Genomic DNA, 18,058 nt, shown 5'->3' with positions numbered 1-18,058 from the left:
AAAAACAAATGGTGCACGCGCTAAACTTTGTGCTGGAGAGACCAGATACCAACAGAAGGGAAAGGAAGGGGTGGTGGTGGGGAGAGAGGGGAAAGGGGGGTTGTGGGGAGGGAGGGAGCCGGGGGTTGGTGGAGGGAGGGAGGGGTGCAATAGGACACTGCCTGAAACATCTACAGAGGCAGAAAAACAAAAGAACCTTCAATTAAGATGTGCCAGATTCCGCGAATCCCCCAGAGCAGGTGAGGGGCAACACAGTGTCAGGCACGAGCGAGCCCTGCACCCCATTGCAGAGAGCCTCAAGAGTACTCTCCGACACTGGGCAGCTGACAACCTTTGGACACTTGCCCTCTGGGTCTGAATCCTCGACCACACAGTGCGGTGGGCGACACGGGCCCACCAATCAACCCAAGGCCTGCCTTGATCCCGCCACCGGGATCATGGACAGGTGGGATTTCCTCAGGCTCCTCCCGGGGTCCCGAGCCAGCGGAGGCGGTGGTGCAGATGCCTGTTCCGCCCCGCCACCTGGTCACCGGAAGATCCCACAAATAACATCCTAAGTTACCCCTTAATTGGAAAAAAAAATAATTGGGTACTCTTTAAAAAAAAAAATTTTTTTTTAAACTGTACAGGGATTCTATGGAGTGTGCCCAGCATTTTCTGTTCACATTCATATTTTGACTTTCTTGCAAAGGTTTTATTCTTTACCTTTAGACAAGTAATGCAAGTCTTCAGTAAAAAGCATACAGGGCTTGCCTGGTGTTTTCTCTGCTTAATTGACCTACCAAATTTACAGGGAGTCTCACCCTGGGTCAAACCACAGGAGACTGAACAAGACTTTGCAACCTAGGTGTCATGCTTTTGACCCCAACACAAACTTGTAACCGCACTGTAACTGCATCTGGAATTCACCCAGTCCTCTTTGCTACTTCAGGTTTTCTAACTGCTGAAAACCTCATGAATGCCTCGACTATGCTAATAGACTTCCATATTCTATCATCCATAAACCGGAGGTCATCCAAAGCTCTGCTGCCGGTGTCCCAACTTGCACTAAATGCTGCTCACTCATCACCCCTGTGATTTTGGACCTGGGCTGGCTTAACAATGCCTCGATTTAAAATTCTGATCCTCAATCAAATCCCTCCGTGGTTTCCCTCCTATTTCTGAAATCTCCTCTGGCTCTACAAACCGGCGAGATTTCTGTGCTCATCTAATGCTGGTCACTTGAGTATCCCAGATTTTAATTGCTCTGCCAATAGTGGCCATGCTTTTCTTTTCAAGACACTTGTATCTAAAAACTTAGATTTCTGATTGATTTTAATCATCTGCTCTAGTTTCCCATGTGACTTGGTGCAATTTTCTTTTATAGTCCTTCGGTGAAGCACTTCAGGACGTCTTTCAAACCTAAACCTGTGATATAAATGTACGTAACATAAAAGGTATGAAATGAACTAATTTTTCTTATGTGCAAACAATAGGTGTTGCTTCTTCCTCATACCATCACTTACTTATTTCATTGTCAATCTGAAATTCAATCTCAAACTGCAGAACAACCAATAGAAACTGAAACCAGGAACTCATCTCCCAGCTTTGGTGGGGAACATGGACTGCGAAAACAATGTCATTGGCTTCAATCTGCTGCTGCATAGCTTCAGAAAATTCCTGGATCTTCTTTTCGCACTGGTTGGGACCCCATGGCATGAACCACTTTGATTTCTGATGTTTTCTTACATCCACACATTTCGTTGCAAGGTATGGAACTCCAGTAGTTGGACTTGGAGCTGAAAAATATGGAACAGGAAGAAACGTTTCAATTTTTGATTGGCTTATTCCCTTCCTTGTCATAATTATCCTCAACAGATGGATTCTTCCCACAGATGACGGCACAAACTCAGGTAACCTCTGCTGCCTCAAGACATGTAGCCACTCTTCACGTAGAAACGTAGCTGTCAGGCTGTTTGAGGTGGCTACCATGAATTATGCAATTCTCAGCCAACTTGAAATGAAAATCACTGGATTGCAACAAAGGGTTAGTTTAGCCCCATCACTCACCTCTCCCTCCAAAACAAGGAGGTTGCTAAGACCAATAATCGCACCTTAATAATACTTACTCCAAACAACAGCTAACTGGGTATAGATCAAAATTGCCTGATCTATAACCACAAGGAAGCAGGTAACTTTTTAAAAAACACTGTTTATATTGTCCATATTCTGGGTGGCACAGTAGTTAGAACTGCTGTCTCACGGCGTCAAGGACCTGGGTTTGATCCCGGCCTCGGGGCACTGACTGTGTGGAATTTGCACATTCTCCCTGTGTCTGCATGGGTCTCACCCCCCACAACCCAAAGATGTGCAGGTAGATGGATTGGCCACGCTAAATTACCACTTAATTTGGAAAAAGGAATTGGGTAGTTTAAAGAAAAAAAATATTGTCCATATTCTGTCCTCACTTGAAATACAGGGCTTAAATGCAAAACCTTTTTAACACACTCCTGTCAGCTACTGTAAAGTTCTTTTGTCTACTATGTACATACTGTGTACGTTCCCTTGGCCGCAGAAAAATACTTTTCACTGTACTTTGGTGCATCCGACAATAAATATCAATATTTTGCGGTAATATTGTATGTATTACATAAAATTATTTCATCATAGACACAAGGGAAATTTCCTGAAACCACCTTTTGTGGTATGTGCCTGCAATGGAAAAAGCAGGCAGAGCAAGGGTTAATGTGGGACTGGAGACTAGCACTGCCCAAGAGTCACACGGTAATTGATATCTAGAACATGCTAGAAGCAGCCTACATGGGAGAAGCAGCAAAACACCTGATAATAACTGGCTGGGATCTGTGCACAGTTAAATTGACAGTTCAAGTTTAAGCATACAGGTCTCAAAATATCATAATTGTAACATTAAACAAACCCATAACAACACCACTTAATTTGCACTAGTTGATGGATCAGTGACAAAAGGATGAAGCACAAAGAGAATGGATTGTGATATTTCTCTCCTGCTACCCCCCCCCCCCCCCCCCCCCCCCCCTTCCCCCCAACACACACAAAAAGGTTATTGGAATATGGAAATCATCACTGCAAGTGATTGTGGAGATAGATTAAACAAAAAGCTCATGAAAGGTGTCACATCTTAGCAATAACAAAAAAATGCCCCGGAGGTGCTTCAAAAGCATTTGAAAGCAACATGTGACATCAAGCCACAAAAGGAGATATTAAAAGGTGACCAACATCTTGGTTTTAAAGGAGTATTTTAATCGACTATAAAAGGTGTATTTTGATAAAGGGAAAAACAAGAGGAGAGATTAGACATGGCCACCACCGGTGGAGCGATCGAAAACAAAAAGTTGTTTTGTCTGGCTGAAGAGTCCTGAATTAGAGGAGCACAAGGATCTCAAAGGGTTACCAGGCTGGAGGAGATTTCAGAGAAAAAGGAGGCATAAAACCAGAGAGGGTTCTGAAAATAAGGATGAGAATTTTAAATCAGGGTTTTACCTGACTAGCTGCCACTGTATGGCAGCAATTGCAGTGTTGAACATACTCCCTTTCATCCTTTCCCACCCTTCAAATTATTGAACCTTGCCTCCATAACCACATGCAGAAATGCTTTTCAGGTGTCAATAACCAGGAATAAAATGCTCCAAATGTCCCTGTGCATTCTCAGAAGCTATCTGCAGGGTATTTTGAACATGCTCCATTTGTAATTCAGAGTTCTTGTATTCGCAATTACCCTTTTTTTTTAAAAAAGAGATTATGTAAATATTTGAAAGGAAAGGAACACAAAGAGACAAGGAAAAAGCAAGGAAATGGGATTAAAGAAGATGGTTCCAGTTAAGCACTGACACAGACAATGGACCATATGGCATCCATCTGTGCTGCAATTTCTATGTTAAGCTGCCTTCATGCCTTTCTCATCAGATGGGGGTAAAATCAATGATGAAATACAAAAGCTTACACCGGGAAATAATTTCATAGTTTATATAATCCGAAAAAAAACAGGAGAAATATCTCGGAAACTGACCTAGGAGGTATTCAACCTGATGCAAACTTTACTGAATTAACATGTGAATATAGCCGTCTGCCCTATACAGGCAGACAATATAGTCTCACACAGGATTGATACTCTTCATTTCCTCTTGCAATGAATGAAGAGGACATTTCCTGAATAGACAAAAGGTTGCCCTGAGGCAATCAGCTCATGTGCAAATAGGTTTAATAGCAAGGCTAGAAACATCCTCAGCCATTCACGCACTTAGCAATAGTGATATGGAAACATATACTATGACTAACTGCACTGCAGGCAGAAGCAGACAAAGAGGATTACTGGGTAAGCAAGAAATATCACCATTTATGTAGCACCTTTTTAAATGGCAAGAAAGCCTGAACTGTGGAATTCCCACCCTAAACCTTTCCACCCCTTTTTCTCATTTAAAACCTCTCTCTGACAAAGCTTCTGGTCATCAGCACTAGATAAGAGCTGCAACTCAGAACGCCATTCATGCAGCTGTTTTATGACTGAACTTTTGAAAAAAGAAATTCATTAGCTCTAAAGTGCATTAGGACGTACTGAAGATGAGAGACGTGCAAAGTTCTTCTTTTCGGACATGAAATCATATCAGCAATTTCAGGAAAGGAAGGAGCAGCAAAAATGACCATTACAGGAGATGTGTAATGCCGCACCCTGCAAGTGCGGATGAAGATAGGTGTTGATCCCTGTCCTGTTCAGCTCCCAGTCTGAGCTGAACTAAAAACAGCAAGTCCCAAATGGCGGACGGTCTCCCAGGAGTTACTGTCAAAAAGGAAAGAAGTGAGGATTTGCACTTATTGACTCTTGCAAATTGGCAATGGGGAATTGAGGGCATTAGCAGCAGATGAGAACCAGGCTGTGTGCATCCTCCCGCTCAGCAGCAAAAAAAATGAATGATATAAAAAGGGAAGGAAAATTGTTACTTTATTACCAAAATATTATAAAAATACAATTCCATACATTTTAGTACTGTGAGATAAGCTTCTTGCAAGATTCCTAATTCATAGTCACTGCTCATCGCCATTAACATAGAACATAAAACATACAGTGCAGAAGGAGGCCATTCGGCCCATTGAGTCTGCACCGAACCACTTAAGCCACTCCACCCTATCCCCGTAACCCAATAACCCCTCCTAACCATTTTTTGGTCACCAAGGGCAATTTATCATGGCCAATCCACCTAACCTGCACTGTGGGACTGTGGGAGGAAACCAGAGCACCCGGAGGAAACCCACGCTGACACAGGGAGAACGTGCAAACTCCACACAGACAGTGACCCAACTGGCGCTGTGAAGCCACCGTGCTATCCACTGGTGCTACCGTGCTCCCCCCTAATTCTTGGAGCAGAGGCGTGACATTCTCTTCCAACTGACATCCATCAACCAAGGTCACCACTCCCGCCTGGGAGGCATTGGGCGCGATTCTCCGCTCCCCACGCCGGGTGGGAGAATCGCAGGAGGGCCGGGCGACTCACGACACGTCCCCCTGGCGCCCCCTGCGATTCTCCCACCCCCCCGCTTGAAAGAACCGCCGCTTTTCACGGCGACCGGCGATTCTCCGACCCGGATTGGCTGAGCGGCCTGCCGTTCGTGACCGGTTCACAACGGCGGCAACCACACCTGGTCGCTGCCGTCGTGAACATGGCGTCAAAAGCTGGTTTGAAGCTTGTGGGGGGCGGAGAGGGGAGTGAGCACCACGCCCGTGCTCGGGAGGGGACTGGCCCGCGATCGGTGCCCACTGATCGTCGGGCCAGCATCTTAAAGGGACGCACTCTTTCCCCTCCGCCGCTCCGCAAGATCAAGCCGCCACGTCTTGCGGGGCAACGGAGGGGAAGACGGCAACCGCGCATGCGCGGGTTTGAGCCATCAGCCGTCGTGACGTCAGCCGCGCATGCCGGGTTGGAGCCGCCGTCGCATCACTCTCGGCGCGCCGCCTTGACGCAAGCGTCAAGGCCCAGCAGCCGAGAGTTACGGAGCGCCGCTCCTAGCCCCCCGGGTGGGGGTGAATAAGATGAGAGGAGCAGCCTCCAAGGCTGTCGTGAAACTCGGCCGCGTTCACGACAGCCTTCCCGATTTATCGCAGAAGCGGAGAATTCCGCCCATTGGCTGTATAGTGAGCGCCAGTTGATAACAGTGCCTGAAGATGAATGACTTTCTTTGTGCAGTCAGGCTACATCTGCCTCCTAATGCACCCGTTCACACACCCATCACACCTCTACAGTGATCTCTCCCAGCCACCTCACAGATTCCCAACACTTCTCATGGCGCCATCCTGCGCACCCAACCCCCACTCAATTCCCATGAATTATTTTTCGATTCGGGGGCAATTTAGTGTGGCCAATCCATCTACTCTGCACATCTTTTAGTTGTGGGGGGCAAGGCCCAGGCAGACACAGGGAGAATGTGCAAACTCCACACAGTGACCAGGATCGAGCCTGGGTGCTCGCCGTCGTGAGGCAGCAATGCTAACCACTGTGTCACCGTACCGCCCTTGTCCCATGCATGCCAGACTTCATCATCTGATATGGCAGGGCTACCTCACCTGTCTCACTGCAGGACAAACGGCGTGAGCAAGCAGAACCTGCCAGAGTCATGCCCGAGCGGAGAGGCCTAATGCCCTTTCGAGGAGAGCAAGTCCTTGAGCTGGCAGACAATGAGCAGGACCGCATCTGTGTAGGCAGCGACATGGAGACAGCAGACAAGTGACAAGACTGGCAGCCATGGAAAAAGCCTCACGGGAGTCAACTTTCTCTCATCATTTAGCCCCCATGATACACTCATGCCACCTCACTTCCCTTGCAAGTTAATCAGTCAGCCAACCAGGATGCTCCTTCACGGCACTGAGGTCCCAGGTTCGATCCCGGCTCTGGATCACTGTCCATGTGGAGTTTGCACATTCTCCCCGTGTCTGCGTGGGTTTCACCCCCACAACCCAAAAAATGTGCAAAGTAGGTGGATTGGCCACGCTAAATTGCCCCTTAATTGGAAAAAATAATTGGGTAATCTAAAAAAAATTTTAAATCCAAAAAAAAAAAAACCAGGATGATCCTTGTGCACTCTGGACACCACAGACCTGAGCAGCTCCGAGGGACATCGCGGAGACAAGCATAGAGGAGGTGCCAGGCTGTCACCCGCCACCCCCACCAGTATTTACACCTCAGCGAGATTAACTAGCAGGAAGGCTTCTAGGACGCTGACTGGTGAACACCTCAAAGCTGAGGATCCACAGCAGGCAGAGAAAGGAACGTCCCAGGAAACCGGCTCTCAGAGGGACGCTAGAGCCCAAGACTCAGCTGAATCCCTGGGTTTCTGGTTGCCCCAGAGCTGCTGGAACTGCAAAGGCAGAGTCCTGAGCATCAGGAAGGGATGACAGCATCCCTCCTCGAACTGCAAGGCCAACTGGAGGAGTCCCATCGCCTTCTGTCCAAGGAGATGGTGCAGTCACTCTAACAAGGCAAACAGTGAGTTGCATCCACATTGGAGACCTTGGTTCAGGATGGGCACTCCATGGTGGGAGATGTCCACTCCATGGTTCAGTTCATGACAGAGGGCATGACCTCCATGGTGCACAACTTCAACTGTATGGGGCAGGCAGTTGTGGGAATCCAGAGTGTCAGCATCAGAGGACAGTGGAGCTTCTGGATCTCACTCCAGCTGCCTCTCTATCTCATGGAGGAGCCCAGGAGCAGCAAAAGGGAAGAGGATCACCAGGACAGCAGCCTCCTTCTTCCCAGCAGACCCTTTGGGTATCCAGCGCATCAGACGTGCCTATGAATTCACCTGCTCCTACTCACCTTCCAGCAGCAACTCTGGAAGAGCAAACCGACAGCAGTCATATTGTCACAAGCCCAGCAAGGAGGCCACTGGAAGCGCTGCCTGCACACAAGCCGCCACACACTACACTGAGAAGCTCAGTAACATAAAGGGCCACTAAGGCCTGTGAGTGGCCCCACCCCTTTGAGATGCTGACACTGAACCCCCCCCCCACCTCCTCCCAGAGTTGAACCTAGCTGGTTCCTCCCCTGCCCCCTCCCCCTGCGCCTTCTTCCTGCCACTCTGTGACTGGTACCCTGGATGGTGATGGCGACCAAGAGTGCTTACCTCCAATATTCCCCTTCCCGATCTTGGAAGTGAGCTTCAGGCCCCCACACCCCTCACCCACAGACAATGCCACCCCCGCAACACAGCAATAGCCTCCCCCAAGTGAGCAGGCTCCACTGTGGGGTCGCTGAGGGCAGCCCACGTTCAGGACCCCGAACCTTTGTAAAGCCCCAATATAACCCCCTCCCTTTCATGGGCAGGACCACCCCCTCAGGCCCTGACCCTGGGCAGTGCCAACCTGGCACTGCCAGCCTGGCACCCAGACAGTTCGCTTAGCACCCTGCCAGAGTTCCCGGGTGTCATGGTCCTACCCCCAACCACCGAGGGAGCTCCAATGGCCTCCCAAGACCCCTAGGGTGGCCATTAAGCCTGGTCTCGGCTTGTGGAGACCAGTACTAATTGTCGCCCGGTTGAGGCCTTGCTGGTGCAGCCACTGACCCCCAGGTGCTGGCCAAATGCTGCCTCAAGCAGGCAGTGATGTTTGAATGAGCTTAATGGCGTCGGGTGGGAGCTACGCGCATGGCTTTGCGCCTGGCACATAGCCTGATTTGAGCCTGTCCTGCAATGCACCCAGACTGGCACCGGGCACAACACGGTGGGAAAATTGCACCCACTCAGATTGAGAAAATGCAGAGACAGGTGGAACAAATTTGTCATAAGGAGCTACAAGAGGTATCAAATGTTTAAAATGCTTCAAAGTAGGATTGTAGGTTGGTAGGAAGAAGAACACAATACTTCAAACCACACTGAAAGTTAACTGGAACTGCAAAAAGAATTCCCCACAAATTCTGTGATTTTATGCCACACCAAATGTTGGCCTGATCTTTTATTTAAAATATGGATGCCAGCCAGCAGCCCACTCAATCATCGCAGTCCAAACCAATTTTGGCCTTTTAATGTCGACACACACACATACCCCTCTGGCAGGCATACATAAATAACATTCAGCAGCATGAGCAGTTTTCCACTATCTAAGTCAATGGTGCTAAAGCCAATGTAACTACTGTAGCATGAGATCAGCTAACGGAGCACAAAGGATTCCTGATGTGTACAGTTCACTGGGTAAACGTGTTGAGCCATTGGGAGGGAGGTCTACAGCAATAATCTTTAACAAAGGAGCAAGAGGGGCAGCACGGGGGCAGCTACGGCGCTGAGAACCCGGGTTCGAATCCCAGCCCTGGGTCACTGTCTGTGTGGAGTTTGCACATTCTCCCTGTGTCTGCGTGGGTTTCACCCCCACAACCCAAAGATGTGCAGGGTAGGTAGATTGGCCACTCTAAATTGCCCCTTAATTGGAAAAAATAATTGGGTACTCTAAATTTAAAAAAAAACAAAGGAGCAAGAATTAAAAACTTGATTAACAAAAATCAATATGACAAAAGACAAGAAGGGCATTAAACAATGGACACAAGTGTATCTAACATATACCAAAAAGTAACTTTTAGCTGATCAAAGGGTTTAGTTACAGGACAGAGACAGCTTCACCATATAGTTAGGAAATTGGTCTGAAAGAATGCACAGTGCATAAAATACATTCCACACTGGTCATTTGCTGTGCTGATTGTACGTTAAATAAACTCAGCAAATGACCGAGTAGCCAAGAAAGGAGTCCGTTAGCAAATATCGGTTTTATAAAGCTCTGCAATCAAGATCTGAACAAAGCAAAAGTTTATTAGCTTCCCTGGGGTCCGCTGCTATTCTCCCCTGAAGATTTGGACTTAAACATTCATGGGTAGCATTGACAATACTGGTACCCCCCAGTGCTGAGGGAGGAAGTACCAAGATTTTGGCTTGGCAATTAGAACAGCAATATATATCCATATTAGGATGATATTTAACTTGAAAGGGGAAATTGAAGTTGGTGGTGGTCCCATGTGCCTGCTCTCCTTGTCCTTCAAGGCAATACATCGCGAGTATGGATAGTTCTGTCGAAAAAGCCATTATGCAGTGGTGGAGCGAGTCAAATGTTTAAGGTGGTAGATGGACTGTCAATCAAGCAGGTTTCTTTGTCTTGGATGGTGTCAACTTCTAGTATTGTTGGAACTGCACTCTCGTCAAGCGGAGAGTATTCTATTATCTTGGGTCTTGCAGATGGTGGATAAGCTTTTCAGATTCGGGAGGTTGAATTACTCACTCAGAATTTCCAGCCTCAATAATAATCTTTATTGTCATAAGTAGGCTTACATTAACACTGCAATGAGGTTTGTGTGAAAAGCGTCTAGTCGCCACATTCCGGCGCCTCTTCGGGTACACCGAGGGAGAATTCAGAATGTCCAAATTACCAAACAGCACATCTTTCGGGACTTGTGGGAGGAAACCGGAGCACCCGGAGGAAACTCATGCAGACAACAGGGAGAATGTGCAGACTCCACACAGGCAGTGACCCAAGCCAGGAATCGAACCTGGGACCCTGGAGCTGTGAAGCAACAGTGCTACCCACTATGCTACCGTGCTGCAGCACGGTTCAGTTCAGTTAAGTTTCTGTTTTTAAAATAAATTTAGAGTACCCAATTCATTTTTTCAAATTAAGGGGCAATTTAGCATCGTCAATCCACCTAATCTGCACATTTTTGGGTTGTGGGGTGAAACCCACGCAGACATGGGAGAATGTGCAAACTCCACATGGACAGTGACCCAGGGCTGAGATTCAAACCAGGGTCCTCAGCGCCATAGTCCCAGTGCTAACACTGCACCACGTGCCGCTCTTAGTCCAGTTAAGTTTCTGATCACTGGTTATGGTATTGCTGTTGACTGTCCTGGAGAGGTGGTTAGATTCCTGGTGATGGTTGTTGCTGGGCATTTGGCACTTTTCAGTCCATGCCTAAAAAAGATGTTCAAGTCTTGCTGCATGCAAACATGGACAGCGTCACGAATTGAGGATTTGTGAATAAAACAGAATACTTCGTAATCATTAGTGAAGATTCCATGAACATTTTGACCTTAGTAATGGAGAGAAGGACATTGATAAAGCAGCTGCAGATAATTGAACCTGGGCTACTACCCTGAGGATCTCCTGCAGTGATGTCCTGGGCTCCAAGATGATTAATTCCAATAACCACAACCATCTTCCTTTGTGCTGGGTATGACTCCAACCAATACAGATCCTTCTGCTGATTCTCACTTGACTCATTTTCCTGGATGCTTTATGTAGTAATCTACGGGAGGCAGGAGTTCCGTCACCACACCAATATTTATTTACAATAACGATATTACAGGAGCAGCTACAAACAGTGCTGCTAGCAGTCCAGTCAACTTAAGACTGGTTCACAAAGCCTACACAGGTGATTATATGGGCCCCCTCAATGAGCTATCATTGAGGGAGCTCATACTCCAATTGGCCAACCAATAAAGCCAATTGGGGTTCATTACACCCCTCCCCCACAAGGTCCGAGGAATTCCTGCCAGCTGGCATTCCTCCGAGCTTCTTCCTACTCCTCATGTCTGGGTCTGTCACCTCTGTGTCGTCCTCCGAAGTGGGCGGGGTGTACCTTATAGGTGCCAGTCTTTTCCTTGACGACCTCCTTGGAAGTTGTTCTTCCTCCTCCTCGGGGAGAGGTGTCGCGGCGGCCTCGTCGAGTGTCCATCTCCGACTCTGATGACTGGATGACGGGGTCTGGAGAAATTGCTCGGGACTGGGGTGTGGGTATCCTTTCCGTCTGGGCTATCCCAGCTTGAGGCGGTCCTGCTTCGCCTGCCTCCAGGTGTGGTTCCGCTGCCCTTATTTGGTCTAGGTGTTTCTTCAGCACCTTACCTCCTATATAAACCTCATAGGATATGGGCCCTGTTTGGGACTCTACCGTGCCTTTGACCCACGTTGGTCTATTCCCATAATTCTTGACCCAAACCGGTGCTCCCACCTGGAAATGTCTCTGCTGCTGACTACTATCATGCCTCTGCGTTGGGCCTCCTGTTGTTTCTCCACTTTCCCCGTTAAATTTGGGAAAGGGAGACTCAGCCTCGTTCGCAGCCGCCTTCCCATTAAGAGTTCAGCTGGCGGTATGCCCGTTGTGGAATGCGGTGTGGTCCTGTAATCAAACAGCCAGCGGGAGAGTTTTGTGTCCATTGACGCTGCCGGCTGCTTCTGGAGTCCCGCTTTAAGTGTCTGGACCGCTCTCTCTGCCAGGCCGTTGGTCGCTGGATGGTAAGGGGCCGTTTTGATGTGACGGACTCCGTTTTCCTTCAGGAATTTTCCAAATTCCCCAATTGTGAATGCCGTTCCATTGTCCGACACCAATACCTCCGGAAGTCCATGTGTTGCAAACGAGGCCCTGAGCTTTTCAATTGTCGGTGCTGTGCTTGCCGCGTTTACCCGGTGGACGTCCAACCATTTGGAGTGGGCGTCCACTATCACCAAAAACATTGAGCCCATGAAAGGGTTGGCGTGTCAATATGCACGCAGGTCCATGGTCTGCCTGTCCATTCCCACGGGTGCAATGGCCCCGCTGGTGGCACTCTTTGCCCCTGTTGGCACTCTGGCACCGACGTACCAAGGCTGCTATGTCTGTGTCCAAACCTGGCCACCAAACGTAGCTTCGAGCTAGCATCTTCATTTTAGACACCCCTGGGTGTCCGTGATGTAACTCAGTTAAGATTCCCTGACGGCCCTGAGCTGGGACGATTACCCGGGCTCCCCATAATAGGATACCGCCTTCAACGGTTATCTGGTCCCTTCTGCTCCAGTATGGGTGCATCTGGGGCTCCACTGGTCTTTCCAGTTTCCCTGTTAGCAGTAAATGCTTCATCTTGGCTAAAACTGGGTCTTTTTGCATCCACAACCGAATATGTTGTGCGTCTACTGGTAGGGTGTCCAAAAAATTTAGAGTCATTACTGTCTCCTCTACTTTCCGTATTAGCGGCGGAGTGTCCGGGAGGGGAAGTCTGCTCAAAACATCTGCATGTGCTACTCGCATTCCCGGTCTGTGCTCCAGAACGTATCTATATGCCGCCAGTAGCAACGCCCAGCGTTGGATTCTAGCTGATGCAATTGGGGGTATTGACTTGTTTTCTTTTAATAACCCTAATAACGGCTTATGGTCCGTCACTATGGTGAATTTCCGCCCATACAGATACTGGTGAAACTTTCTTACTGCGAATATCACCGCCAGTCCTTCCTTCTCGATTTGGGCGTACTTCCTCTCAGCCATCGCCAAGGTCCTCGAAGCATAGGCTATTGGCCGTTCTTCCCCATTCCTTCCTCTATGGGCTAAGACGGCTCCTACCCCGTAGGGGGATGCATCACAAGTGACCACCAACTCCTTCCTTGGGTCATAATGCTCTAGGACATTTTCGGATGACAGCTGTTCCTTAATGTCCCTAAATGCTCGGTTTTGGCGGGTGGACCATTTCCATTCTGCCCCTTTTTTAGTAGCTGGTGGAGGGGTTCTAGGATGGACGCCCTATTTTCAATAAATTTTCCATAATAGGTTACCAGCCCTAGAAATGATCGTAACTCCTGGACCGTGGTGGGAGCTGGGGCTTCTTTTATTGCCCTTACTCTGTCTTCTAATGGATGTAAGCCTGACTCGTCTACTTTATATCCCAGGTACGTCACTTGTGGGGCCAGAAAAACACATTTTTACCTTTTTAGCCGTACGCCTGCCTTTGCGAAACGCCTGAGCACTTCCTCCAGGTGCCTTAAGTGTTCCCTGTTTGTCCTACCCGTGATTAAGACATCGTCCAACTAAATCGCCACCTGCGGTGGTCCCTGCAGAATATTTTCCATCGTACGCTGGAATATAGCGCAGGCGGATGACACTACAAAAGGTAGCCTAGTATAACAAAAAAGGCCCTTCAGGGTGTTGATCGTAGAGAACTTCTGGGAGCCCTTGTCCAGTTTTAACTGCAGGTAGGCATGGCTCATGTCTAGTTTCGTGATCAAAAGCCCACCTGCCAATTTGGCATATAGGTTGTCTATTTTCGGGATTGGGTATTTGTCCAGCAGTGCGTATTTGTTTACTGTCTGTTTGAAATCTCCACAGAGACGTATCGAGCCGTCTGGCTTCAAAATTGGTATCACCGGCGCTGTCCATTCCGAGAACTGTACTGGTCTGATAATGCCGTCGCGCCGTAACCTTTCTATTTCGTCATCTACTTTCTTCCTTAATGCAAAAGGTACCGGCCTGGCCTTATAAAATTTCGGAAGGGCTTCTGGGTCCACGTGCAAAGTTGCTTTGGCGCCTATGATTTCTCCCAAACCTTCCTGGAAGACCACCGGGTATTTTTGGAGTACTCCACTCAACTTCCCGCTTCCACTCTGGAAAATCTTCATCCAATCTAATTTTAGGTCTTTCAACCAGTTCCGTCCAATTAAGCTCGGTCCGGAGCCCTCTACTATCGTCAACGGTAATCTGAGCAATTGTTTCTCATATTCCACAGGTACATGAGTTGTGCCTAGAACTTCCAGGGGTTCCCCCCCGTGTAGGTTTTAAGTTTTGTCGATGTTTTTGTTAGTGTTAGTGGCTGGAGTCCATCTTTGATTTTTCTAAATGCTGCCACTCCCATTACTGATACGGCCGCACCTGTGTCCATTTCCATTATTGTCAGCCGCCCGTTCACCCGTGGGGTAATCCTAATGGGTTCTGCTTTCTTCGTTGTAATATTATATAATTGTTCCCCTTCGGAGGAGGATGGGGCGTCTAGGTTGTGTACTTCCCTGCGTCCCCACCTGCTATTCCTCTTTTGCCACCTCCTTCTAGGGTTTCTGTCGTTGTTACCCCACTCTGTCTGGTGCCAGAAATGGTCCTTCTCTGTTGGGGGAGCCTCAGCCGGTACTTCCCTCTGTCTCCAGTTAGTCCTGGCAGACTTGGGGGCAGTTCTGGGGTTTTCCTTTTTCCCTCTATTCCTCAGGTTTTTCCTGAGAGCGGCTATCTGGTAGCAGGACCCGTTGTGGTAGTCCCTCTCACAGGTATCTACCTCCATTGGTGTGCCCTGCAGTTCCTGCGCCCCACTTGCTGCCTTTTCTAGGGACAGTGCGAGCTGTAACGCCTGCCTGCAGTCTAGCTCCGTTTCCGCCAACGGGCGTTTCTGTATTGTGAGGTCGTTTATACCACACACTAACCGGTCCCGAAGCATTTCATTTAGCGTCGGGCCGAACTCACATTTTTCCGCCAGCCTTCTCAGGCGGGTCAAGAAATTCGTGACTGACTCCCTGTCTTCCCGCTTTGCTGTGTAGAATCTGTACCTACGCAAAATGAGGGATGGTTTTGGGTCGTAGTGCTCTTTCACCAATTCCGTTACTTCTTGGAAAGTTTTCGTGTCCGGCGCATCGGGATAAGTTAGACTGCGTATAATGGCGAAAGCTGAGGGTCCGCACGCCGACAGCAGTATAAGCCATCTCCTTTCGTCTGTCAGTATATCATTTGCCCGGAAGAAGTAACACATTCTCTCCACATACTGGGACCAGTCCTCAATAGCCGGGTCGAATGCCTCTAACCTCCCAAAAAACCGCATTTTAAAAATGGCAAGGCTTACCCTCCGAGTGCGGCAGCTGGTCTCTGCAAAATTCGTAGTTTACCTCGTCACCACTGTAGTAATCCACGGGAGGCAGGAGTTCCGTCACCACACCAATATTTATTTACAATAACGATATTACAGGAGCATCTACAAACAGTGCTGCTAGCAGTCCAGTCAACTTAAGACTGGCTCACAAAGCCTACACAGGTGATTATATGGGCTCCCTCAATGAGCTATCATTGAGGGAGCTCATACTCCAATTGGCCAACCAATAAAGCCAATTGGAGTTCATTACACTTTAATGTCACACGTGGTCAAATACTTCCTTGGTGTCAAAGGCAGTCATTTACTTCACTCTAGAATTCAACGCTTTCTGCCCATACTTAGACCAAAAATTGTAAATGAGGAAGGCAGCACGGTGGTGCAGTGGTTAGCACAACTGCCTCATGACACCGAGGTCCCAGGTTTGATCCCGGCTCTGGGTCACTGTCAGTGTGGAGTTTGCACATTCTCCCCATGTTTGCGTGGGTTTTGCCTCCACAATCCAAAAAGATGTGCAGGGTAGGTGGATTGGCCACGCTAAATTGCCCCTTAATTAGAAAAAATAAATTGGGTACTCTTAAAAAAAAAATTTTTTTTTAATTGTAAGTGAGATCTGGAACCAAATGTTCCTGATGGAGCCCTGGCTGAGCATTGGTGAGTGCGACATAATGGCAATATTAATGACACATCCAGGACTTTGTTGATGATTGAGAGTTGACTGGCTGATGGGGCGGTAATTGAATGGATTGATTTGTCCTTTTTTTTTAAAAATTGGTTAGGACATGTCTGGGGAATTTTTCCAGATTGTTGGTGCATTGATGGCTAGAAGCGCACTGGAACATAAGTTCTTTTGTGCTAAATCTGGGATGTAGTCAGGGGGTGGTCAGTGCATTCCCCCAATTTTTGACATCACTGGAAATGATCTCCACCTTGTTCAAATGATCGAACTACTGAATTTCAAGAGAGCATTACACCCAAATCATAATCCTATCCATACCAGACACAGATGGTGAATGAGAAAATATGTAAAACTAGAACAAGTGTGATAGACATTCACACGTATGCCGTTAGCTTCTAATCATTTGTCTGTAATAAGTCAATTGCTGGTTTAGGGTTTTGAAATTTTGATTTCCCCAATGGTTGAAATGCTTATTACATTGCTGAGCTTGAAAATGAACCACAGACCATGAAGCTCCCAGCTTTAATCTCCAGTGTTCCAAGTTGCGGATCTTATGCAAGGCTCTGCAATGGTCCTCAGCTCAGATGTGTTGCAAAACAAAAAAGTCACTCCAATGACACCTGCAGGAAATTGTACATGATGACGGTTAAGAGATTCATGGTGGAAGGAATACAGTCAAAGCTGATTTGTACACATGGGAAATTGGATGATACACCAATAGGACACTAGTGCAGTGAAACATTGTTCCATTCCAAGAGGAAAAGTTCAAAATCTCCAAACAGAAAAATGAGAAAAGCATTAAAGTACTGAACAAGCTTATTTATAGATGTCCACACTTTAGGGGAGTTGACAATAGAGGAGCAGCCTCTTTGTCCGCCTTGTCAGTTACAATCAAGGCAGAAAGACACACAATTGTTTGGAGACTGAAGAATTGGAATCTTCTCTCATGAAATCTAACATGTATTTTTCTTCAGAATTATTCCAACACAAATGAACTATTTGAAAATTGAAGCTACAATCAATGAAATGCAACTCCAGGACAAAAAGAAATGTATACATAAGACACAAGGGAATCCTCTCAATGGATCAGATTGAAATAAGCCCCAATTTAAAATAATTTTGCACATGCTGAACATATTTTGGAATACTTTAAAAACATTGATTTCTCAACTTGTGGTCTTATAATAATAAAAATATGTTGTGGTTGTAGTCAGCCGTAGCAGCACAGAAAGAAAAGAGTCCAATTCTTCAACTTGGAAATGGTTTAACTTCTGGCCAGTCAAATGTCCAACATATGTGGAAAATAATCATGTGAAGAATGTCCAAACCAAAAACTTTAAAGGAAGTGACCGATTTGACAAATGTGTACCACAGCACATATACACCCCTTATAACCAAGAAATGTAAAAGTAAAAGGGGGTGTGTGTTGCAGCAGAGGAATACAAGCATGTAAAGAATTTCAGTTGTAGTTTTACCAGCTACGATCGACACGCTGGCACTGTGGTTAGCACTGCGTTGTTTCCGGCCTTGCATGACTGTGTGGAGTTTGCACATTCTCCCAGTGTCTGCGTGGGCTTCCTCCAGGTGCTCGAGTTTCCTCCCACAATCCAAAGATGTGCAGGTTAGGTGGGGTTATGGGGAAGGGGAGTGGCCTTGGTAGGGTGCTCTTTTAGAGGTGCAGACTTGATGGGCCGAATGGCCTTCTTCCGCACTGTAGGGATTCTATGGATCTCAAGTCTACCAACACAGGGC

At 47.5% G+C, this 18,058-nt stretch overlaps 1 protein-coding gene across 1 annotated transcript in view; it reads right to left on the bottom strand.

Moving 5' to 3' along the window:
* The window catches only part of wls (Wnt ligand secretion mediator), an 84,232-nt gene that overhangs the window by 59,925 nt on the left and 6,249 nt on the right, over positions 1 to 18,058 (bottom strand). The window contains exon 2 of the mRNA XM_038794414.1: positions 1,506 to 1,778. Within this exon, the coding sequence (XP_038650342.1) occupies positions 1,506 to 1,778 (273 nt within the window). The remainder of the gene's footprint in view (positions 1 to 1,505; positions 1,779 to 18,058) is intronic.

The sequence above is a fragment of the Scyliorhinus canicula genome, chromosome 4 (genome assembly GCF_902713615.1).
Source record: "Scyliorhinus canicula chromosome 4, sScyCan1.1, whole genome shotgun sequence".
Classification (NCBI taxonomy): Eukaryota; Metazoa; Chordata; class Chondrichthyes; order Carcharhiniformes; family Scyliorhinidae; genus Scyliorhinus; species Scyliorhinus canicula.
This window is presented reverse-complemented; position numbering and strand designations above follow the sequence as displayed.